Below are 26,380 nucleotides of genomic sequence, written 5' to 3' on the forward strand. Positions count from 1 at the left end.
TAGGCATCTTCAATGCCCAATCACTATACTCATGCCTGGGTGATAAAATTCGATATTGACAACATAGCCTATAACATAAGAGACGAAAGAATATAGAACAAGAATAGCACCCTTGTGAATCAAGGGCATAGCAAGAACAATGAAAGGAAAAAACTTAAAGAAGAGAAAAAGGGTTGAAGAAGGGAAGGTGAAGTAGAAGGAAGAGAAGGATACGAGGATAGAAGTAGGGAGGGTAGGGGGGGGGGGGTGCGTGAGGCTAAATCCCGAATCAAACTGGAGATCTCCCACGTCACTCGTTACTGGAGCCCATAACGCTATTGTCCCAGGGTGCCCATGTCCTCTGGAAGGCCATGGTTGTACCTCTCAATCTAGCGGTCAGATCGTCCATGATTCTGCTTTCCTTTATCCTAGAGATCACCCCCCCAAACTCCGGGCCTTCAGGTGAGAGCCACGCTGTTGCTACTGCTCTGCGTGCACTTAAAGTTATCGCCCGTACTAGTTTTTGCTCTCCTCTCGTCCATCCCGCAATAGTTCTATTTAACAAGTAGATCCACGGGTCTAAGGCCAGGGGTCTGCCAAAGGTCTGACGCAACAGGTCCTCGACCGCCTTCCAGAAACCACGGAGTTTCGGGCATTCCCACCACATGTGGAGATACGTGCCTCGGAGTCCGCACCCCCTCCAGCACTCGTCCGTATCTATCTTGCGCATTTTGTGCAAGGTGATTGGAGTAGTATACCACCTAAGCATGGTTTTCCATGCCTGCTCCTGTTGCGTGACGCACACAGAAGCGCTCTTGGTAGCTTCCCAGATCTCCTGCCATTCTATTCCCTCCAGCACCTCCCCCAGGTCCGACTCCCATCTATCAGTATACTTCAGGCTACCCCATTCTTTTGTTTCCGTGCTAAGATGAGCGTATAGGAGTGTGATAATTCCCTTAGGGGTAGAACCCTCTCTACACAGTCTCTCATAAAAAGTGAACTGTCTCTGGGCTGCTGCTGTTATATGGGATTTTCTAGCGAAGTCTCTGATCTGGAGATACCTAAAAAAGTCTGCTGGAGTCAGGTGGGCATCCTGTTGGAGGTCTGTAAAGGGTATGACATCCCCTTCCCTATATAGTTGGTAAAGGCGTTGTAACCCAGTCTTTTCGATGTTTCGAAAGTTCCTGGGGGCCATTCCCGGTGGAAATTCCCTATTTCGGAGTATTGGAGTCATAGGGGAAGGGTAGGAGGCGAGTTTAAATTTAACGCTATTCGCATCCCATACTCGGAGAGAGTTAAGGATGGCCGGGCAGGTCACCCGTATCATGGGCCTGTGTTCTTTAGGGACCCACAACGTAAATTGGGGAATATCTATGCCCACCATCAGCGATTCAAGGTCTACCCACCTCCGTTCCCCGACAGGGGAGTGCCACATGGCCACTTGAGACAGTTGAGCCGATAAATAATAGTAATACAAGTTCGGGAGTCCCAAGCCCCCTCTGTCCTTTCGCCTATACAAAATTTGTCTGGCTATTCTGTGTCTCTTATTGTGCCACACAAAATCACATATCGCCCTCTGCAAGGGTATCAGTTGGGATTTGGAGACTCGAGTAGGGAGAGCCTGGAAAAGAAACAGTATTCACGGGAGGATATTCATCTTCACAGAGTGGATGCGCCCTAGCCAAGAAATAGGTTTGTCCGACCATTTTTTTAAATCACCCATCAAAGTCCGTAACATAGGATCGTAGTTGCTAGCATATAGACGGGTTGGATCTGCCGTCAAGTATACCCCTAAATATTTTAGTGAGTTCGGTTCCATCCTCAGATGGTGCGTTTCCGTTATATATGTTTCATCTGCCAATGGTAAGCCTATAGACATCGCGCTGGATTTCTGCATATTCGCCTTGTAACCTGACAGGGCCCCATATTCTTGAATGACACCCTGTAGTGCAGAAATCGACTCAATTGGGTTTGTGACAGTGAGGAGGACATCGTCTGCGTAAGCAGAGACAGTGTATTCCTCCCCCCCAACCGTGACCCCACTAATGTTTGGGTGCATGCGTATTGCCTGAAGCAGAGGCTCCAAGGCCAGCACGAATAGGAGGGGGGACAGGGGGCACCCCTGTCTGGTCTCGTTATGTAGGCTAAAAGGATTCAGTGGTGCCCCTACTATCTGTATCTGTGCCCTCACATCGTAATACATTGCTCTTGTAACTTGCACGAATTCCTCCGGAAATCCAAGGTGTTTCAGGACCGCAAATAGGAACTCCCACCTAACCCTATCGAAGGCTTTCTCCGCGTCGATAGAGATTACCAGAGAAGGCGTTCCAGTTGCTACTTGTTTCCAGATTAGGTCGACTGTCCGCCTGGTATTTTCAAACAACTGCCGACCTTGTATGAATCCCACCTGGTCAGCATGGATAAGTGAGGTCAAAAGGGGGTTTAGTCTATCCGCCTGTATCTTAGCTAAGATTTTTAAGTCGTGATTTATCAATGATATTGGCCGGTAATGTTCGGGTAGGAGCAAGTCCTTCTCTGGTTTGGGTAAGAGGACAATCGTGGCCAACGCCATCTCCGGGCCCAATCGTCCCCCTTGCCTTAGGTAATTGAAGAGCGTCACTAGGTGAGGCGCGAGCTCCACTCTGAAGACCTTGTAGTATGTCCCATCGAACCCGTCCGGACCAGGGGCCTTGTTTCCTTTCAGACTCGAGATTGCTTTGTCAACCTCCTCTATACTGATCTCCGCAGCCAGGGTTTCTGCTGCCTCCCGCGTTATTTTGGTCATACCCAATCCGTCCAGGTAATGCAAGATGTTGTTTTCCCCTCGTCCCTCCTGGGTGTGTCCGTCCGGGGTATGGTTATACAGGTGTTTATAAAAATCTTCGAAGACCCGTGCAATATCCGTCGGTTTTGTTTTGATCGTGCCATCCGGGTGCCTGATGGCCGTAATATGAGGTCTGGTTTGCCTGGGCCGCAACGTCCTAGCCAGGAGCGTATCCATCTTATTAGCCTTATCAAAATACGTACATTTGGACCACGTCATGGCCCGAGCCGTGTCATCAAGTAGAAGGGAACGGATGTCCCTCCTAACAGCTTCCAGTCTTCGGAATAGTTCCCTATCCGGGGTAGCTTGGTGTTTCTGCTCGAGGTTCCGCAATTGTTTGAGCAAGGCCTCCAGGTGTTGATGCTTCAGTTTCTTCCTCCTCGTGGCCAGTTTGATCAAGTGCCCCCTTATCACCGCCTTATGCGCCGCCCATACTGTGCTAATGCTCACGTCCGGGGTGATATTTTCCGTAAAGTAATCCGTTAGAGCCGTACGAGTGTTCTCCGTGATCGACTGGTCCCTCAACAACGATGTATTCAGTCGCCATGACCAAGGATTTGCGGTACAAAGATTGCCAAGGGTGATAGAGACGTCAGCATGATCAGACCAGGAGATATTTCCGACCTCAGATCTCAAGAGCCTAGCTATACCCGTCGCGTTGACCAAAAAGAGGTCGATTCTAGAGTAGGTTCCATGAGGGGCCGAATAGAACGTATAGTCCCTGTCCAGCGGGTGTTGCGCCCTCCATACGTCCACCAGACCCGTATCCGCAATAAAAGCCTTAAGCAGACGGTCCTGCCCCCCCCTACCATGCGACCTCGGGCCCCCGTCTCTCGAGCTTCTATCTATCGCCGGGCACGGGGTAGCATTGAAGTCACCTCCCATGAGGATCATGCCATGCGGCAACGCTGCAACCTTCCCTCGGATCATAGCCCAAAATCCAGCGTCCGGTTGATTCGGGGCATAAATATTTACTAAATGAGTGGTGTGGGAGTGTAAGGTTCCGGATACGATTATGTATCGTTCCTCCGGGTCAACATCTTGGGCCACCATCTGGAAGGGGCAAGTGCGTTTAATTACAATGGCCACCCCGTTCCTTTTACGGTGAGATCTAGCTTCAAAGGAACCCGTATATACATGGTCACTTAGTCTAAAAGTAGCCTGTCTAGGGAGGTGAGTCTCCTGTAAGTAAGCAATATCTGAGTTCATCCGTTTTAACGCCCTGAACATAAGCCGTCTCTTGTTTGGGGCATTGAGGCCCTTAACGTTCAGAGATGTAAGTTTAATCGCCATCCAGAGACATGGTGACCCCTGCTAAGACAATATCTCCCTTGCATAGATCAGTAAGCATCAATCGGACATTAGGGTTACACCAAGGAGCCAGCCCCCCGCACACCCCCCCCCCCCCCCCGGGGTCAAAGGAAGGAAGGGGACAAAGGGGAAAGGAAAAGAGAGACAAAGAAAAGGGAAAGGAAAGAACAACAAAAAAAACATCTGGACCACGTCCGATGCAAGAGAAATTCTGGTCTTATCAACTGCCAGAAAACAGTGGGTAGTGTGCTCCCACCTTCCCCTCACGATCTACGTGCAGAGGGAACCGAGAATCCCTAAAGCCCCGTCCCCCACGCGCCCCACATGATCTACTGAGACCCTTGCATGTCCGTGCTATTCAACCCCTTGGCCGTCCCCAATTCTCCCAAAGATGGGGAGTACAGTGGTGACCTCCTCATAGCGTCCTGGGTACCTAGAATTGGAATCCCTTCCCTCTACATTCCCCTGTCATACGGACAGGAAGCAGACCCTGTCTCCCGCCACCCCTCCCCCCCCCCTCTGGAGTCTGTGGAAGGAGGCTCCTGCTCTACCCCGCCTCTCTGGGGTCCCATCCATCAACTTTCACTCTCTATCATTACCCAAACGGACAGGGGAGTTATCACCTGTCGGCAGCACGCTTCCCAACCAATATCCCAATTGGCCAATGACCTAAGGTGTACAGTAAGCGAGGGAGGTCCCTCTACAGTTTGATGCTACCATAGGGCACTCGGGACACAGGAGGAGTGACAAGGAACCCCCCTCCTCCCACCACCTGATCTCGTTATATGATGCAGCCGCCCCAATTCCTAAGGCTCCCCTCTCTCCCCTTCGGGGCAGGCAAAAGCTATTGAAGCATAGGCAGTACACCTTCCAGTATATAGTCACATGGCGCATACCGGCGACCACCTGTGCCCTAGAAGCTTCGTAAAAATTATATAAGCTTGGGTGCAATTGTAGAGGAGCACAAGTAAGAATGCAACTAACAATATGTAGGACCGTAATCACAGCAATAATAAGTACGACAATTAAAGTACCATCCCAGAAACCCGCCCGTCTTAGGATAAACCAGGATCAAACATGGCCCGAAAAATACAACATAACATTAACCATAGTTTTATAATTATATGTTTTTTTTATTATTTTTCTTTTTTGGGATCATCGTGGTTGTGCTTTGTTTCACCTCCTTTTGTTATTTGGTGTTTTGTACGTTATTTGCGCGTTAATTATTAGCGTTTTTATTTCTATTATTGTTATTTTTTATTATTATTATTATTATTTTTTATTTTTTTTTAAATTAAAACATTTTCTTTTTTGTGCAACATTGTTATTTGAATCCAGCTTTATCGGACCCTTGAAAGCAAGACACTTTGTACCTGCGCAGTTTCGAATCTTAATCTGTGTACATAATCCCATTGGTGCAGTAAGATCCGCGTCTACACTAACCCATCCTCTACGTGATGATAGCTCTACTGTTTGGGTGTCGTGATAGGCATGCCGTGGTATCCCCCCAGGACCCGCCAGGGAGAAGAAAACTGTATCTTCAACATGGGCACTACCGAAACTAATATGTCCCCCGTCGTTCCCGTCACCCTCCCTCCCTCCTGCCGAAGAGTCTAGACATGAGATGCCGTAAACTGCCCCCCCACCCCCAAAACGCAGAGAAAAGCAACAGAATATATTGCCATATGTACAATAGGTTACAGTAGGTCGTACGCCCGGCATTTGCTATCATTGCTTAGTGTGCTTGTAATGTGCTTGCTCTCTCATGTCCTATTGTGTACTTCAATGTTCAACTAACAGGGTTTTGAAGTTATTAAAATGTTCCAGTTAATTTGCTATGGTCAGCTTTTATCTCCATCTATTCTCCCCCTCTTACTGGATGGTCACTGTAATAATAATTTTATCGATTGTTAACACTTTTTATCTTTGTTTTTTTTTTTTTCATAAAATTTTTAAATGGAAGCCTTGTTTTCAGACACAACCACTAGACTCCTCTCCCCCGTGGGCGCCGTCATCCCTAGCCACCGAACGGAGGGGCCAACACTGTGGGGATGCGACTACAAGAGGAGACGCAAGGGCCCACCGGGGCCCCCCGCAGCCGCGGCCAGGGACAAGGGCGCCCCCCAGGGGAGAGCAGAGACATTAAACACAAAACAATCAACACTGCATTGGTAAATTCGAGTAGATCCCAAGCGGAAGACCAAACCCCTCACTCGCTGAAAGTACTTCACCAGGGGAGTCCCATAGGAAACCAGGCCAGAAGCATGCCGCTACCGAGAGCAGGCGAGTACTGTACCCCTTCCCCCTCCCAAGCCATGCAAAATGCGGCCAAAAAATAGGCCTCACGTCCCGGTAAACCTCCCCACTCTGGCGGTGCGGTATCGGTGTTCCCCGCAGTCCCGGCGTAACGGGAGGCGAGCATCCCCCAAAATCTCAAACTGTAGGCAGAAAGGCGATTAGGGGATGGGGGGGGGACGCTCCAGAAGACCCACGGTTGAAACACAAACCCAAACTCTCAAAGTGGAACCTCTCCCCGTCCCCCACCCCAAGTAAAGAAGAAAAGATCCGGAGAACAGCCTCCCTCGGGCCCCATGTCATCAGGGGAGAGAGAGTGAAGGGACACCAGCAGCCATTTCATACGATACCATCAGTAGCTATCGGCGTCTTCCCGATCCCGCTCCCTGCCACTCCGAGGACATCCGAGGAAGGTCCTCCGGGTACAGAGCCACGCTGGGAAGGTCAGTGGGCGGTTGAATTCCAAGGCCGCTCAGTAGACGATAGGGATCCCCTCCCGGCGTAAGGATGTGAGCCCGGTCGCCACGAAACACCATTAACTTGAAGGGGAATCCCCATGCGTATTTTATGCCAGCAGTCCGTAGTGCTTCAGTAATAGGCCGCCAGTCCCGCCTTCGTTGTAATGTGGACGGAGCCAGGTCGTGAAAGAGGGACACCACCCTGCCATCATACCGTATGGGTACCTCGCGGCTCTTTTTCATAAGTGCTTCCTTGGTGCGGTAGTACAGGAATCGGATGATGACATCCCGTGGGGTATTTGGATCGTTCCTCTGGCCCCTCAGGGCTCTGTGAGCCCGCTCCATGTGCCAGTGTTCTTCCGGAACTTGCGGGAGCAGAGGCTTCAGGATGGTGAGTATGATCCCCTGTAGGTCCTCATCCGCTCCCTCTGGCAGGCCCCTCAGGCGAACATTGTTTCTCCTGGACCGGTTTGCCATGTCTTCGTAGGCAAGGTCCATGCCCACTATCTGTGCCGAGATGCTGTTCACCCTCTCCACGACAGCATTGTGGGCCTGCGTTGAGGCCTCCACTCGGTCCTCGAGTTTGGCGGTAAGTTCACCCAGGGCCCCGATCTCAGCCTGCAGGACTGCGGTAGACTTAGCGATTTCGCCCGCAAGGAATGCCCTTACCTCCGCTAATTTTGCGAGGACTGTGTCCCGATCATCCGGGGAAGCCTCCCTGTCAGTACGGGGCGAAGCCTGCGGGGTCGAGCCAGCGCCATCTTGGGTCCCCACGCGGCCCTGTTTTTGCGCCGACATGAGGTCGAGAACTGTGCCTCCGGAGTCGGTGCCCCTCTTCTGCAGCTTCTTAGTAGGCCTCCTATCCATCTCAGGAACCTCCTCAGGGTAAATATTCAGGCAAAAGGTCGCTTTTGTAAGCTATTAGGGCGCGTGTCGCCGGGAGCTCTAGTGAGACACGTCTAGTCTCATCGACGGTCAGACCACGCCCCAAGGTATGCCGTTTTTAATGTAACTTTGTAAAGAGTATGGTAGGCTAAATGACAAGAAGTAGGGTGGGTGATTGCAGTGCTAAATGACATCAGTGTTATTCTTCTATAATATGTATCCATGATCTGTTACATTAAAATAGCACGTCAATCCTATTTAATAAATACACAAAAGCTTTGGTCCTCAGCCAATACCCAGGAACCCACAACATTGTGTCATAACTCTGGCACTTGGTGTTAAATCAGTCAATGACTCAGTCTCAGCTATTTTGATAACTACGTACGTGAGAAACAAAAGAGGACCACATTTTAAACCTTTTGTTTAACCCATAAATACTGCCTAACAGCTGTAATTATAGCACAGAAATAAATAACCACCGATACAATCCCCTAGATCGGGAATAATGTACTAAAGCACCCACGCCCTTAGTAAAGAATCAGCAAAAAAAAAAACCTGACTCAGATTTGTGGGATGGAATAAAAGTAGAATATGATGGCAAGCAGCCATGGAATTGATATTTGACTAGAGGAGGCACAGTGCCATCCACTAATATTGGCACCCTTGGTAAATATGAGTAACAAAGGCTGTGAAAATGTGTCTTTATTGTTTAAACTTTTGTAAAAAAAAAAAAAAAAATACTCTGCTCTCATGGATATCAAACAATTGGAAATATAACACAGGTTTATAAAAAAAATATTTGTAAAATATATGTGTTGCATTGTATCTGACCATTTGAAGCACCTGTTTTTTTTTTGGTGCTCCCTGAGTGTTTTATTTACAGATTTTCGGTATTGTATATAATGCACTAAATAGACTTGGGACAATTTGGGTTTGTGGGTAATTACCAAAGAAGAAGGGCACTACTTCAAACTGCCCTTAGCTGACTACCACTATGTGTCTTATTTTTTTTTATTTTTTTATTCTTTATTTTTGTTGTGCACATAAAAGTTACAAGCAGGCGTGAGGTGCCCCGAGAGCAGTCCTCATGCGTTTTCCTCGCTAAACATGCGGGTCAATCGATTACAAGGCACATTTTTGTATTGTTGTTGTTAGCTGGTACTTTCAGTTTGTGGGAGTAGTGTTAGATTGTGAGTAGGCTTGAACCATGTTTAAACTGAACTGTGGATAGCACAGGTTATGCATACATGAGAGGATGGGAAGAAGTAAACATGAGAGTTAAATATGCAAATTGCCAGGCAGGCAGGTATCTCATCGTAATGTTAATAGGTGACAGGCTATTTGGGTGCAAGGCTGGTGCATGCTGTGAGGCGCTATGCAAGTGTGGGATTAATATTATGTGAGTGCTAAACAATTAACAAGAGTAAACAGTGAATATTGCTTTAAAGTTCTATGTCGTCGGAAAGTCACTGTTCAGGATGTTTCAGCGTGGTATGAACAGCGTCTATTGTATTAGAGGCTTTGGGCTTGTATCTCTGTGTGTCCCGGTTTGTGAGTTCTTTATCATCCGATACCCAGCGCATTGAAGGGTGTTAAGGTGTTTGAAGATCCTGCTGAGGCACCGCAAGGTGCAGCGTTGTGGGATCCAGGTGCTGTCTTGTCTGCCCGTCGCTGTGGGAGCTTGATTTAAGGGTGCAGGTACGTAGGATCTCCTTTTGGCGCTCTGAGACTCTCCATGATGACGAGTAGGATTGGGGCTGTGTGGGAAGTTTGCCTGTTACTGGTTGCTGTTTGGATCTCCGCTTGATGCAGGGTCTGAGGTGAGCTTGTGTGCCGATTTGGGCTGGGATCGCTGGGTGGCTTGATCTTGCCTGTTTGCGTGTAAGCAGGTGGGATCTCCGTTTTCGGCGCCATCTTTTAGGTCCCTTAGGGCGAGGCCCAGTGCGGTTGCGGTGGGTACGTGCGGGTTTTGCATTGGGTTTGTGCACTGGTGCTCCGGCGTGTCGCTCTTTGCTTGACATTCGTGCCCAGAAGGCGTCTAGTATGGATTCGAGTTTAGCCAGGATGCTGTGTCTGTCAGTGTGGCAGTTTGGAACGCACGTGGCATCCGCCATTTTATGAGCCGGTGTAGCTTGGAGTTGCCCTGTATGCTCTGCTGTCAGCTCGCTTTGTAGCCCTGCTGCCTTGAAAGTTTGGACCGGGATCACCCCCGCCGGTCCCAAGTGGGGGGAGCGGGTAGTCGTCTGTACCTCCGGCGTAGGAGCGGGGAGAGTGGCCGTCTCCCCCCTGCTCCGTCCATCGCAGGCCGCGGTTTACCACCTTGGGTTGTCTCTTACGGGAAACACTCGATTCCGGTATCCGGTGCTTCACCAGGGTGCCCCCAGCATGGGTAGCATGTCCCGGCATCAATTCAAGCATGAGATCAGTTAGTATTTCCCTGTAAACAGCCTGCACGGCGGGAGCTCCTCCACCATGCGACTGCTCTGCTTGCAGGTCAGGCCCCGCCCACACTATGTGTCTTTTAATGTCCACATTTGACTGAACCAAAAAGTATATACTGAAAAAAATGGCAAATAATACCATGTGCTGACTTTTGTGGGTTAATTGAAACATTAGCTAAGGCAACAGAGTTTGATATACAGGAACAAAAGGTGTTGAGGGTCTTGTGCAGATGAGTTTATAGGCTAATTATAGTTGCAACGTGTTTAGCTTATTGCACATTGTTTACAAAGACAGCAGGTGTAGATGGCAGTACGCCTTAAAGCAACAACAAATATGTGATGACATTTGAAGGTATGGCTATAGATGATATAATATTTTAGTTATGTCTCATAAAAACACCTAATTGTCCGTTGTACTCTGAAATTTTTTTCTGTTTTTTCTGTTTGTTCTCTCTGCATAAACCTTGATAATGTGCATGTCAAGATAAATGGTTTTGTGATTTTTCCGATCTGTTTTTACTAGCTTGCTATTAGTTTGATTTAGTAGATGAGTTGAAAAGTCAATGTAAACAGATTCTCAAGCACTGCCTTTGGCAATGTGGCACGGTGACTGTGTTTTTAAGGAGAGGCACCTGCGATGGTTCATGCTGTTAAAACAAAGATTTGTATGATAAGATCAAGATCGTACTTAAATATAGATCATATTCACATACCTTTTTTTTATTTATAAATACTCAAATACTAGGAAGAAAAAGTTCAATGAAAGTGTTTACCATCCAATATATAACATTGTTCAAGTGTAGTTTAAGTTCTGTTCTAGGGGTGCAATTGCTCCCAAACATCTTATGATCGCCACCTGTGGGTAATGGAGGGAAACGCATCCTACCTAGTCTTTTGTATAAGTGCCTTTTTGCCCTTCGTTATTTACCTTTCCGCTCTCTGCCCCTATATCTAACTCTGTGAATTATGTTCATATATTCTTGTTAGGGTGCGTGAAGTAACTCCTGCTTCTTCTATACTTCATACATTTTTCCATTTTCAGTTTCTAGCATCATCTTTCCCATTTACTTGCCTCATTCTCTACATGCTATGGCTGAAGGGTGTAAATGCCTGACCCCTCTCAAAGTAAAGGGGTTCTTGGGGGGCGTGGCTAACTGCCGACACGAGCGGTCGCATGGAGTGAGAGCTCCGTGCTTTGGATGACTTCCAAGCTACCTAATCCCATCACGCACAGCCCTCCAGTGACTACTAACCTGCGAACTTAGCCCCCACGATGGCCCCCGCCAAACAAACGAAGTTAACGGATCCGATCCGACCCGCGAGAAAAGACCGCGTGCGGCCCGCACAAGATGGCGACGACGGGCAGGCCTGCTCGCAGCATGCTGAGAGCTCACCAAATCCCGAAGGGGACTCCAGCCCATACACAGACGCTCCGGTAACGGAGAAGCGGCTGTACCTCATGCTGCAGGATTTTCGTGTCACACTGCAATCAGACCTCAAGAGGGCGACTAGCGAGATCAAGAGGGAGATCTCTGACCTGGGTGAACGCACCAACCAGCTAGAAGCCCGCACAGAGGACATGTGCACTGAGCAGAACGCAATGGCAAACACAGTGCAGCACTTACTGGAAGAACAAACTCAGCTTAAACGTAAGTTAGCTGACTTGGAAGACCGGTCCCGCAGGAATAATGTTAGGTTCCGCGGGATACCGGAAAGCGTGGGCACAGAAGAACTCCCCGCATATATTAAAAGACTGTGCGCAACTCTGCAACCTGACATAGCAGAAGGAGCATGGCTCCTGGATCGAGCCCATCGGCTCCCAAGACCACCGAGGTTAGCACAGGATACTCCTCGTGATGTGGTTGCTAGATTTCATTATTTCACCTCTTAGAACGCTCTACTACAAGCATCACGCAAAATAGACAAGCTACCAGATCCATACACTACCCTCAATATATATGCGGACCTGTCGGCCTCAACGATGGCCCGAAGAAGAGAATTCATTACAGTGACGAAGACGCTGCGGAACCACGACATTCCGTACAGATGGGGATACCCGACGAAAGTACTCATATGGAAAAATGGCAAAAACCATATGGTAAATTAACCGGAGGTGGGCATGCGCCTCATAAGAGAATGGGGACTGTTTCCAACACAATCGACGGTAGCGGCCGCTACTGCATCGTCACCACGACAGCAAGGAGAATGGCGGATGGCGGGATCGCCGACCAAAGCATAAAAGTCTGCGCTCCTGGGACTCTCTCCTCTGCCGAAAAGTTGTTTGGGGGACGCGGTGCCACCCAACCCACGTAACTATGTGATATGCGATCCACTACTCATACATGGGGAAAATGTACATGGTCAAATTAATATTGGGCCGCTTTTTGAAAACTGTCTACGTATGATGATGGCGGGGGGAGGGGTCCTGGGAGTGTTGCTCTACTGCTTAATACCTAAACTGTTTATTACTACAACAATGTAATGTATATGTGAAAATAGCGATGAATAACATGAGAGGGCTGTGTTACCATCATTACCATGTAAGTCATCCACACCCCGCTCCCACCATCGAGCGCACCCCACGGATGAGCGTTGGCGTTAGCACGAGGTGCTGGTCTGCGTCTCACCCGGAGAAGGCGCCGATCGTAATGAGGGCGCTATGTACATACTTTAGTTTTGTTAAGAAATTGTTGTTTATGTTCCCCCCAGTATTCACCCTTATTCTCCCTACCATGTCCCCCCCGAGCCGAGCTATACCACCTTCAAGCCAAACACCCTTCTTAAGGTCTAGCATTCCACTAACCACACCAAATGGATAACACACTGAAAATTCTCTCCATGAACGTTAAGGGTCTCAACAGCCCTCACAAATGCCGGCTGGCTGCCCAAGAAATGGCCAAATCCAAGGCGGCTATAGTATGTCTACAAGAGATTCACTTTAGCATACGCAAACCACCAAGCTTTAGAGTAAAACAATACCCTCAGGCCTACCATGCCATGGCCAACACAAAATCCAAAGGGGTCTCGCTTTACTTTCATAGGGATTGGGCTTTTACGCCCTCCAAACAATACATCAGTAAAGACGGCAGGCTGCTCATATTGGTGGGCTCCCTCAATGGCCTCCAAATGACGATTGCCTCCCTGTACGCCCCGAACGACACACAGAAGGACTTCTTAACTAAGGCGTTTCGTAAACTAGATCAATACCAGTCAGGGCACACCATTGTCTGTGGAGACTTTAATTGCACCCCTGACCCGCACGTTGACACACAGAGGGCCCATAATCGACCTCCGAAACAACCATCACTATCTATTGGCCGACACTTAGCGAATCTCTTGCACTCTTCAGAACGTTATGATGTATGGCGCAACCTCTATCCGAGTGCAAGGGACTATTCATATTACTCCCCTGTCCACATTACCTATTCTAGAATAGATCTATGCCTTTTTGACAGAAGCACACTCCCGCATGCCGTTGACATGCACATTGGCCCCATCACATGGTCCGACCATGCCCCCCTGATAATAACGATGAAAATTCCACACCCAGCGAGAGGTCGGGGAGCTTGGCGCCTCAATGAGGCCCTCCTGGAAACCCCTCGCCATTTCGAACATCTACGCGAGACCCTAGATGCATACTTTACAATTCACGAAAGCTGCGAAACCACACTCGCTACACAATGGATAGCCCACAAGGTGGTTATGAGAGGGGAATTAATAAAGCTAGGTGCAAACACGAAGAGAGCAGCACACTCGATACAAACTAAAATCACTCAGGACATAGCAGACATTGAGGCTGACCATAAATCGAACCCATCCAAGCAAACACACAAGCGACTACAAACGCTCAGGACCAAACTCAGAGATTTGCAATTACAAACCACAGAAAAACATATGCGATATCTGAAACAAACTCACTACTCGCTAGGGAACAAAGCTGGTAAGCTTTTAGCTGGCCGCTTGAAACAAAAGTACCTACAAGCCAAGATCCCTTATCTTGTCTCTAGGCACGGAGACAAGCTTTATAACCCCCAGGACATAGTGAACTCATTAGCGGAATACTACGCCTCACTTTATCAACTCCACACAGACCCAGGAACTTACCAACCTTCTGAGGCCGGAATAGACTCCTTTTTGGAAAGGGTCACCCTCCCCTGTATATCCCAGGCCCTTAGTGCACAATTAACCAGTCCCTTCACTGAAGAAGAGCTCAAGACAGCCATAAAATCTCTCCCTAAACGCAAATCCCCGGGCCCAGATGGCCTCTCAAATTATTATTACATTAAATTCATGGATCAATTAGCCCCACACCTCTTACGACTGTTCAATTCTATCAAAGAATCTGGTGAAATGCCGCGAGAAATGCTAGAAGCTTTTATTGTTACTTTGCCAAAGCCTAACAAACCCCCCACACACTGTGCCAATTTGAGACCAATCTCGCTCCTCAATTCGGATACTAAATTATATGCCAAAATGTTGGCCACAAGGGTCAAAGCACTTTTTCCCACGCTCATCTCTGCTGAACAAGCAGGGTTTGTGCCAGGCAGACAGGTGGGGGATAACACCCGCCACTTCCTAAATCTTATTGACTGGGCAAACCACTCCTCTCAGCAAGGCCTGGTGCTGGCGTTGGACGCCGAAAAGGCGTTCGACCGCCTGCACTGGGGATATATGACACGAACTCTGACTAAGATGGGCCTCCCACGGGACTTTATTAATAGTATCCTGGCTCTATATCAGTGCCCGTCGGCAAGGGTCTTTAGCACCGGATTCCTGTCAGCACCCTTCACCATACGAAATGGCACCCGCCAGGGCTGCCCACTATCGCCACTAATCTTTATTTTATGCCTCGAACCCTTAACACGAATCATAAAAGATAGTACACTGATCCAAGGCCTGTCAACCCCGGGCGGCATACAGAAGTTGGCTTTATTTGCCGACGACATACTCATGTTCATAACGAACCCCGTCAGCTCCATCCCAGCCCTCCTAGACCTTCTCAGAGAGTACGGAGAAGTTTCGCTCTATAAGAACAACACCGCTAAGACACAAGCGCTACCAATCAACCTGCCACATCCAACACTGACGCACCTCACCTCCAAATACACCTTAGATTGGCGCAAATCGTCCCTCACGTATCTAGGGATTAAACTGACAAAAAACCACCAAGCCATACCAAAAGAGAAACACTTCCCTGTCATACACAAACTAAGAGCGACCCTGGAAAAATGGGAGAATCTAGAGATCTCCTGGTTGGGCCGAGTAAATACAATTAAAATGATGGCTCTGCCCCATATCTTGTACCTCTTCCGCACGCTTCCAATATCACTCCCTACCAAACTGATCAAATTAATGCAATCGGTCATCAATGCACATGTCTGGAAACAAAAACCCCCGAGAGTAGCCCAGCGCAACCTTGGCTTCCCCTTCACCAAGGGGGGCCTGGGTCTGCCGGATATCAAAACCTACTATAGGGCCACGTCCTTAGCACAGGGTGTACATATCTTGAGACTCAAGGATAGCTCCCAAAAGCCACTGTGGCTAACATTGGAAGATGCCTGCCTACATCCACACAATACGTCCCGCATACTGTGGACCAGGGCCCCCGTTCAACATGATCTGGCGTATTTATCACATTGCTCCCGCTTCCTGATGAGCTCGTGGCGGGCGTGGAGCCACCTTATCGTGGACCCGCACCTGCTCTTCAGGGAAGCGCCACTTGAGGTCATGTCCATTTTTTCCCCTGACCTACCCACAGCGAACTGGACAGCAAAGGGCATACATAAAGTTAAGGACCTACTAGAAGGAGGCGAGATCCAATCGTTCCCCGATCTCCAGCGCACATTTTCCCTCCCACAAAGGGACATGTATCTCTATCTTAGGACAAAAAGCATTTTACTGCCCCAGACGAGCAGAACAAACGAACTGCCCAAAGACCTACCTCTGTTACCTGCTCAGGTCCTGTCTACTAAACTAGGGAAACCCCTGTCCATGTGCTACAATGCCCTACTAGAAGGTCAATCAGAAACAAGATCATATATGACACAATGGGAGGGAGAGCTGGGCGTCCAGCTGACATTAGCACAATGGTATGAGGCGATGACAATCACAAAGAAGGCCTCCAAAAGCCTCTCGTTATGGGAGGCATATTGCAAAATAGCTATGAGATGGTACCTGGTACCGCACAAGTTGGCGCGTATTTACAAGGGTTCCTCCGGGCTATGCTGGCGGTGTGAGGGGGGTGCAGGTACCATGCTACATATGTTTTGGAAATGCCAGGCACTGGGTGCATTCTGGAAACAAATACAGAATCTTGTTGCGAACACGACCGGTCTTCTAATCCAACTGAGACCAGAACATTACCTGTTGCACATGGTGCCTGGGCTCCCACTGCATCCCCACAAGAAAGTGCTAGTAAACATACTCACCGTAGCAAAAATTCTTCTGGCCCAAAACTGGAAGAGCAAAGCGATACACACCATGGTGGCAATCATAGAGAGAATGGATGTCATCAGCTCTTATGAACGTATGGCCAGCAGAGTTCAGGGTCAGGGGGCTAAATATGACAAAGAATGGGCAAGTTGGAACCTTACGCCATAGGCCCAGCAACCAATACAATGCCCCATGCATCAGGACACACTGGCCACTAACCGGATATGTCAAACTGATATGCTAGTACCCGAAGACAAGCAAACAAATAAAAAAAATAAAAAAAATTGTTAAGGTGGGCTACCTAGCATGTGCATGCATTGAGTAGTAAGGCTAGGGACTCCAAGTCTCCATTCCAAGTTAATCCCTCTCCCCCCCTTCCCCTTCTTCTGTTCCTGTTCCCCCCCCCAAAAAATTGGCCAACGCATCACCAATTGCACAAAGTCCGAGCCTCGGCAAGAAGCCGAACCAGCTCAAGAGCAGATAGCTGTCAAATTTTTGTTGGACTGCGTGTGCAGTAACTGTTTCCTGTTATATAACCTGTACCAAACGTATGACCGTAATGTCCGCATTGCCATATCTTGTAAAACCAGTGTAACCAAAACTGATTGTACTGTATGCTTATTCCTGATGTTGGCATAATAAAGATTATATATGAAAAAAAAAAAAAAACTAATAAAAACGGTCAATATTGAAAAAAAAAAAAAAAAAAAAAAAAAAGTAAAGGGGTTCTTGATGGAGCAGATACTTTTTTATTATAGCTATAATTATTCTCTGCTTTGGAAAATAGACATAACTGGCTGCAGAATTGAAGTAGGTACTACTACGACGAAGATAGTTGTGTTCACAACTCTCGTAATGGGCTGTCATCAGTGGCTTGATGTGTGAACTGTACATCCTCAATGTTAGCTGGCCAAAGAACAAGATTGCTTTAAATGCAAAGTAAACTATAGAATGGGCGTAATAGGAGCGGAGACCAAGATTTAGCTTGTTGCGTGCAGGCAAAACTATTTTTCTCTATGACATTATGTTGAGACAATATGCTTTGCATGTAGGAGTAAATACATAACTGATTGAGATCACACAGGACTCCCACATTTTCCGTTCTAATAGACCATCTGAGATGGATTGATCTGCAAGTATGCTGTGCATTGGAAAAAAAACATATTTATTCCACATCTGATAATTAAAATATTCCTTTCTGACCCTATGTTAAGGCAATCAGCTATTGTTCTGTCCCTGGACTTTTTTGAATATGGAAAAAACTTTGAACAAGCAAACAAAAATGCTTATCCAAGCTAAGGCTTGCCAGTACATTACCCTGCTTTCCCAGTTCATCATATCGTGTTCTTGTTCACCATCCCTGCGCATGGTTTGCTTCTCACTAACGGAATCCTTACTTCAGACACAGAGCATTTTCTTATAGTGCATATATCTTTCTGTTTTGCCTCTAATCACAGAATAAATTGCAGTAGAATGTTACCTATAAGTGGACTTCTGAATATTTAGTTTAAAGGGATCCTATAGTGTCAGGAAAACAAACCCGTTTTCCTGGCACTATAGGCTCTTGGAGTGCCCCCTCCTTCGGGAGCCCCCCTCTCTCAGCGCTGAAGGGGATAAAACCCAATTTTCAGCCACTTACCTTAAAGTACCACTATAGTGCTAGGAAAACATACTCGTTTTCCTTGCACTATAGTGCTCTGAGGGTGCCCCCAACCTCAGTGGCCCCCTCCCGCCGGGCTCTAGGGGGTGGAAGGGGTTAAATTTACCTCTTTTTCCAGTGCCACGGGCAGGGGACTCTCCTCCTCCTCCTTGTCGTCGTCATCGGCTGAATGTGCATGCGCGGCATGAGCCGCGCGTGCATTCAGCCAGTCCATAGGAAAGCATTCTCAATGCTTTCCTATGGACGCTGGCGTCTTCTCACTGTGAAAATCACAGTGAGAAGCGCGGAAGCGACTCTAGCGGCTGTCAATGAGACAGCCACTAGCGGCTGGATTAACCATATTATAAACATAGCAGTTTCTCTGAAACTGCTATGTTTATAGAAGAAAGGGTTAATCCTAGCTGGACCTGGCACCCAGACCACTTCATTAAGCTGAAGTGGTGTGGGTACCTATAGTGGTCCTTTAGTCCAGTACCGCGCTCCCCTGGCACTGGTGACCTCTCCTCCCCTACCGACGTCAGCTCCCGAGTGGAGCCGAATGCGCATGCACGGCCAGAAGCTCGCGCGCATTCAAACCGCCTATAGGAAAGCATTACTCAGTACTTTCCTATTGGGATCTTATTTGACGCTGGACTCCGTGAGGTTGTCCAGCGTAAAATAAGTGTGATTTACTCAGTGTTATTCACGGAAGCAGCCTCTAGAGACAGCCACTAGAGGCTGGATTAACCTGCAGTGTAAACATAGCTGTTTCTCAAATGTTTTCAGCTGCAAGGTTAAAACTAGCTGGACCTGGCACCCAAACCACTTCATTGAGCTGAAGTGGTCTGGGTGCCTATAGTGGTCCTTTAAGTTGCTAAGAGCCTTGTATTCACAAACTGTACAATAATTCTGCTGGCTGTAAAGTACAGGGTGCCTACAGCTCTTCAAAACAGAAATATCCAATTTACCATATTTCATCTTCCATGGGCATTTCTATAAGAAATATGCACACTTGTGTAAAAAACAGGGAAATTAGGTCTCAGATAATTTTGCAACACATGTGTAATAGGCTTGAATCTTTTTTTACTCAACTTGCTGGCAGATTCCTCTTTTCATCTGACTTTTATCTTTATTGGAGCTCACTGTCTACAACAATTTTTTTTCACCACCCACATAATGACTGTGACGAGAGCAATCTCGCCACATTGCATTGGAGAAGCCTGGCTGCCCGCCTCCTGCCTTTGGACTATGGCCCTGGGAGATTGGGCCCTTTAAAAACAGTATTCGGCCCTAACAGAGTGCATGTCACTCATTCTGGCCCTTTAAACACAGTGGGCCCATTCGGTACTTGCCCTGTGTGAGCGGTGATACCCCCAGATAGCTATGCCATGGAGCCTATTCATATAATGAAAGACTATGGGAAAGACTTTAGCTCCATGGCAATTGAACTGTGTGAATAGGATCTGAGCGCTATTCGGTAGTTTAGTGCGTTCAGATCCCAGCTATCTGGGGATATGTGAAATGTCTGTGTGTTATGTGTAAAAGGGGACTTTATGTATTTTAAAGTGTTTTATGTCTTTTTGCAACCATGTGGTTAATGGAGTCTGCTTCTAGCCCTGGATAATTGGATTACTTTCCCCTTTGTCTCTGTAAGCCTCTGTAGGCCTCTGTAAAACCTGCTTAAACCAGATTGCCATGCTGCCAGTACGGGACAAAAGATATTTTTACTAACTTTTGAACCCCTGGTCTGATTCATGCCATTTTCTAATATGTTGTTCCCCTGAATGGATTGATTGTGAATATGTAATTTTTATGTGAATGTGATGTACGGTTTTAGAGTTATGAATGTTAGGTAAAAAGTATGTTAAACTGTAAATGTTCTGGCCAGCAGATAATTGAGCTATGTATATTGCTAAAACTCAATTATCTAGCCTGGCCCAGAGGAGGAGTTTTGTGTTGCATACATTGTGAGTTCTGTGTGCCAGTAAATCAGTCTTGTTCCAGCATTAAGCCTTGGCTCATGTGTGGATTATTTGGCGATACCAGCAAGTTATTACTCTGTGGATTACTTGGTGATTTTATTTTATGGGAAGAAGGGAATGCTTGACGGAGTAACGGATTGTACTGTCACAATGACCTATTGTTGTTTCTCTTTATAGTGATATCTGATCTAAAACCAAGATGTATTGTAACAAGTGCAAAGCAAGACCAGAACCTCTCTGACTTTCTCCAGAGTTTAAGTAAGTGGTCTCCCCTGACAATCTCTTGATGTTAAAGTGACTCTGTCACACTCCCAGAAAAATGTTGAGCATCTGATAGAGATAAAATATACACACAAAAAAGGTGGAAATAAATCACACCTAATGGGGGCGCTAATCGCAAGGAATAAAAAGTACCCTTGTAAAAAATAGTGAAGCAATAAAACTCTATATACAATAGAGTAATCTCTTAGAAAAAATTAGCTTTATTCTGCATCACAGTGCAGTAAAACCATATAAAAAACATAAAAACAAGATATAATAATCTCTAATGCACAAATAATACACAGTGAACAGTCCTATTATGAGACCTGGGAAAAACAGGCCCTGCATAAACCACTATATAACCAGAGTGAAGTATGAGATAGACTAAGCAGCTCCTGGTCGCGACCTCCAGGGCTGAAAATACTTGCAACTCGGTCAGTGGTAATGATGTTAAGGTCTCTGGACGTCGGCTGGATGATAGATGTGGCTCAACGCGTTTCGTCCCGCTGTATTCGGGACTTCCTCAGGAGCTGTGGATGGCCTCTGTTCTTTCCGGGGTCTCTTCTTATCTTCTGAAATTCGCGCGCAAATTAGCCCTATACGCATGCGCAAAACGGACATCAGCTTCCGTCTGAAATGTTGCCGGAACACAACATAGATGTGTCCGCCCCCAGTATCTGTCGGGAATGGCCGATGCGCATGCGTGGCTAAAATTGTGCGTCTGAAAACTTTATTAGCATCCGAAGTAGATTATCTGATAGAGATAATATCTTTATGAAATGCTTATAAAGACTGTTGGAATTTCATTGACATTTTAATACAGTCAAAAGATATCAAAAAACAAAGTATGGACTACTTTGTCTTATGGTACTGCCCAACTTGACAAAAAGCAGAGCTATGGCTGTTACATTCCATCACTTCCTGCAGCCATTTCAGCTGTGGCTGGGGGAATTAGACATTATTTCACTCATTTCAAGGTATCTATGGAGCGGATTTCCCCCAAGACATCAGTGTTGTGATATCGCACATGTGCTAGAGTAGAGCACAGACGTGGGCTCCTAGCAGATGGAGTACCAGATCCTGAAGATGGCGGCACTAGCAGGGGGACAGCATCAGTTATAACTCACCTCCACTACACAACCAGGCTATTGCTTCCCAAGTGGCGATGTCACCATCAGGCGTTTCTGCAAAATACACAAAAACCTCAGTTGGTGACAAAGTCCCTTTAACCCCTTAAGGACCAAACTTCTGGAATAAAAGGGAATCATGACGTGTCAGACACGTCATGTGTCCTTAAGGGGTTAATGTATTAATAAATCATAAATAAAGAAAAGTGGGCACATTAGGTGTTTTTTTTCTGTTAGCATTTCTTATTCCGATAAAATACTATATACATGTTGCTACAGTCCTACTACTCCTTCAAACAAAATTCTTCCTGTACCGAAAGGAGTCCAGCATGATGATAATGCCCCTTTTCCAGACATGAACTGCATTCTTTGCTCCTTCACATGTTTCTGCTTTTTCGTGAGACAGTTCACCTGAGAAGGTCATGAGTTGGCATGTATCTGGCTACAGAAAAGATACATACTGGCTTTTCCCTCAATGCGTAAATCACTGGCAAATGTCCCAATTTTTATATTTTTGGATAAGATTTTCAAGTATTAAGTCATTTGAAAAGCTTATTCAGACATATTCTAGTGTTGTCATACTTTCATATACCGGTATGTTTAAAGTGTATGTAATTGAAGTACCTTGCAATGATATTTTCCATTATTCTCTGACGTATGCACGGCTTTTTTTTTTATTCTGCTTTGCCAGCTACAATTGAGTTCCTCACATGCTGATACAATTATATTGCTATATAAAATGAGTGTTGTCAATACAATTACTTCTCTTTAAATCTCTTTACTTACCACTTTAGCTTGTTAAAGTCTGTTTTATTAAACTTTATTAACTATTAACCTCAGTGCCGCAGGTGTCAAACCGGATCTCTGTACGATGGATTTATTCCCCCCGGACTGTACTAATGTAGTCAAACAGTAATCAGTTGTGTTTATCCACATACTGACAATTATTGAAGACTGACAAGGGAAATGCAAATTTTAGGTCAAAGTTATTAATCCGAAAAATTCGGTAACTCTTCTATTTTCACAACTCGTCTTTTTTAGTCTAAAATTTGCAATTTTATTGTCCGTTTTCCACAACTTCCAGTTTAGAGGATGAACTTCATGGTGTACCCTAAGTGATATGCAGTGTGGAATGGTCACTTTCTACCTGTATCTTTTATAGACCCTGATGGACAGGCTGATGGGCTGTTGGCACCTGAAATCGTTCTATTCCCAAATGCAGATTTTGGTAATGTATCCTCATTTGCTTTGATATAGTGTGTCCTCTAGTGGTGAAAATAATGTAGGACGACACGTACGCTGGGTCCATGTAAAATATAGGGCAAATTTGCAATCAAACCTTGGCATTGAGGGGTGGATAATGTGGGAGCAGCAAGTGGTCTTGTGTATATTTCTGCCTTTTTAAATTTAACTCTTGCATTTCTAAATTCATTGTATACACATTCATTGTCACTTTCTGTCTGTGTGATATTCTATGGTTAGAAGTCGAGTCATCAATTCCTTTTGGTTTCATGACTTTTCAGGCCATAAGAAATCTCTTTAGGTAAATAGCTATTGGTGCACTTCAATCCTCTTTTCAGTCATGTTATAGAATAATTTGTGTTCTCTGTGTGTAATACTCAGGGTTGGAGGTCTCTAAACAGCGAATCCTCTCTGGGAACTTCCCATCTTTACCTTCCAGGCTCACTGAGATTGAGAAGATCCTGCACCTCTCTTCCATTATTCCCTTTGACAGTCCACTCATGGTGAGAAGATAATGCCATCCTTTCATCACTGACACATTACACCTTTACTGTTATCTTTTATGTTTCATCACTGTATTGCATCCAGTCTAAGCTGCATATGTTTTTAAAACATGTTTTTTGTGTTTTAATGCATTATCTTTATAATGCATTAAAATAGGGGTCAGTTTTCAATTATTGTGTTAATTTAATATGTTTTGTTTTACCTTGATACATTTGGTGTTCACAACCCATTTTTAGTCTTATGCTCTGAATACAGACTAGTCAGGTAAGAATGTACTCATGGATTACATCCTCTTTTTATTTCACTCAATATTCTGTGTCTTCAATCATTTAAAATATCAGTTTTGCCACAAATTTCTAATACATTCCCTAGAAGAAAGTTGTTCCTAAACGTAGTGACTTCACTTGCACATGTTTTGGGCACATCAGTATGACACATCTTAGTTATAATGCAAACTTTGCTCTTGGCAGTGCTTAAGGGCATACTCATCAAGACATCTTAACTTAATGACGTAGTTGTGGTGTATAGTGAATGCTCCAGCAGTCTCACTGCTCATAAGAGTTAAACTGCTTTTTCTGTGCCGCCCTAGCCTCACCTCCCCTGACTGTGATTCATAAAGCCTCACCTCCCCTGACTGTGATTCATAAAGCCTCCATAAAAAATGTTTCATATTTACAGCACAGTGTGATTACATGATAAGTTTTTATCTTCTGCTCTGTGAATGTAAAGGGATACTATGGGCAACCAGAGGGACACTAAAGTGTTAGGTATACACTATTGTATTCCTAACACTATAGTGTTCCTTTAACCACACTGTGCAATAAGGGAACTATAAAATTATCTTTTTCAGGAAGTGTGCAGGGAGACTGTGTGAGGGTCACCCTGGGAAGGTGTTGCTAGGGTTGCATAAACAAAGCGACATAACTCTTAAATGGCAGGAAATTGAGCAGTCAGTCTGCAGAGGCATGATCTGTACACCAAAACCACTTCATTAGGTTAAGGTGGATTTGATGCTTAGAGTGTCCCTTAATTACATGTATTGAGCCAGCCAGGTCAACAAGATGAAAAATCAGTGAAGGGTCACCTTAATCCACACTAAGATCTCAAGACGTTTCCTCCAAACTAACAGTCAAGGGGTGAGGGATTGGTAGGTTTCTGTCCATCTCTTTCAGACAAGAATTAAAAGAAATTCCTAAACATGTTCTTAAATAGGAAACACAAAATACATATAAAAAAATAATAATTATAACAACTTTTGTTTTGCCATTTCATGGCTGAATATCTCATATTTTTCCAACATCTAATTTTCCTCTTCTTCCAGATCCGTACACTTGGAGGGCTTATGAAATTTTTAGATCGAAGGAGGATTGGGGTTCAGTTGGAAGACACTAGCGTGGGAGTCCCTATTATGAGCCTTAGGAAATATGTCTTGTATGTTCCATATTACTGTGGAGGACAGATGCTCCTATTTATTTAGCTCTTAATTAATGTTTTCTTATCATCAATCTAACCTACATTGATTTGCTTGGTCATAGACCTCCTTTCAGAGTGGCACACTATACATGACTGTAAAGTCCTATCTGTTAACTCAGTGACTGCAAAGGGCAGTCCTCTATTGTAAGAGAATTATCAGAGATCTTTATTATCTACAGAAAATGTTAGGCTTCTCTCTTTCAAAAAGCATTTATATAGCAAAATTAAACCCATTGTAGTTATGTATAATATTGTAAAGATTTTACAAGAAGAGTTCCCATGAGGTGACCATTCTGCCAGAATGATTTGCATTACGTGAGAACATTTATAAGAAAGAAATATTTAAAAGTTTTTATTCCAGAACCCCCACACACAATAATGGCTATGATAGGGTTGTCTAGTAAAGGGTAACTAGGGAGTAACCCTATATTAAGCATCAAATACTCCAAACAAAAATAGAAAAAAAATACTTCCTTTAAGAAGAGCAAACGTTATAAACCCTCACCAATAAAACTTTATTACGGTAGTTAAATTATTATAAATTCAGGCTAGTTGAATGGTGAGGGTTTATAACTTTTGCTTTCCTTAGAGGAAGTATATTTTTTGTTTCTGTTTGGAGTATTCAATTATAAGAAAGACTTAGATTCTATGCAGATGGTTTCCAAACTATTTCACATCTATGCAAGAATCTAAAGTGGCTGCACATTGCTAAATATGCTGAATGGATGTAATAAGGCCTACAATTAGTGGACAGTTTTAAATTACAAACCATTATTGGTAACAAAATAATCACGTTTTCTTACAAAGTGATATCATTCAGTATTCCATGAACCATTTACCTGGCAGTAATGTAGCTCACGTCACAAAGCATTATTGTCTTAAGCTGTGCCTAACTCATGACTTCATATTTAAGACAAGATCAAAGGTCAAAGACAAAAAAATGTGGTACTTTTGCAGTGTGTTTAATTAACTTCACAGATTGAAAGTTAATTAGATATAAAGCTTTATAACTTAAAAAGGAAGTTTTCAATCTGCACAATCCATGTCATAGGGTATGGGAATATTTTGGGGCTTTGATGTCTTCCTTCTGTGCTGTAAATTTTTATATAATAATAATGAGTGGTGCAAAAATTGTATATATTTTAATGGCACAAGTAACTCTATCTCACTTTCTGTGTGACCCTAGGACAGATATCGTAGACATGGATCAAGATACCTACAGGTAGAGGGGGAGAGGGTTGCCTACTCTCATTTATTAACAGGATTGGCGTCTCTGCAGAATGATCTCAGCTCCTAATGAACAAGAGTCAACAACGTATTGTCTTTTAATAATTCATTTTTTACAGGCTTCCATTGGTCCTTGTTTGTGTTTTCTTCAATGTCTAACTCAGCATTTCAATTTTAGGTTATCTGAAGTGATTAATATTATAGCTGTAGAACACATTAGGTTCCTGAAATTCACAGCAATAGCAAATATCAAACTATTTTAGATGGGAAGGAAGTAAGCCTTAGAATGATCTGCTAATT

General features: G+C 45.2%; 1 protein-coding gene across 1 annotated transcript in view; it reads left to right on the forward strand.

Moving 5' to 3' along the window:
* The window catches only part of MSH5 (mutS homolog 5), an 88,089-nt gene that overhangs the window by 26,676 nt on the left and 35,033 nt on the right, over positions 1 to 26,380 (forward strand). Inside the window, exons 4-8 of the mRNA XM_063431405.1 lie at positions 20,424 to 20,504; positions 22,797 to 22,862; positions 23,258 to 23,379; positions 24,702 to 24,811; positions 26,040 to 26,075. Of these exons, the coding sequence (XP_063287475.1) occupies positions 20,424 to 20,504; positions 22,797 to 22,862; positions 23,258 to 23,379; positions 24,702 to 24,811; positions 26,040 to 26,075 (415 nt within the window). The remainder of the gene's footprint in view (positions 1 to 20,423; positions 20,505 to 22,796; positions 22,863 to 23,257; positions 23,380 to 24,701; positions 24,812 to 26,039; positions 26,076 to 26,380) is intronic.

Source organism: Pelobates fuscus, chromosome 9 (assembly GCF_036172605.1).
Source record: "Pelobates fuscus isolate aPelFus1 chromosome 9, aPelFus1.pri, whole genome shotgun sequence".
Classification (NCBI taxonomy): Eukaryota; Metazoa; Chordata; class Amphibia; order Anura; family Pelobatidae; genus Pelobates; species Pelobates fuscus.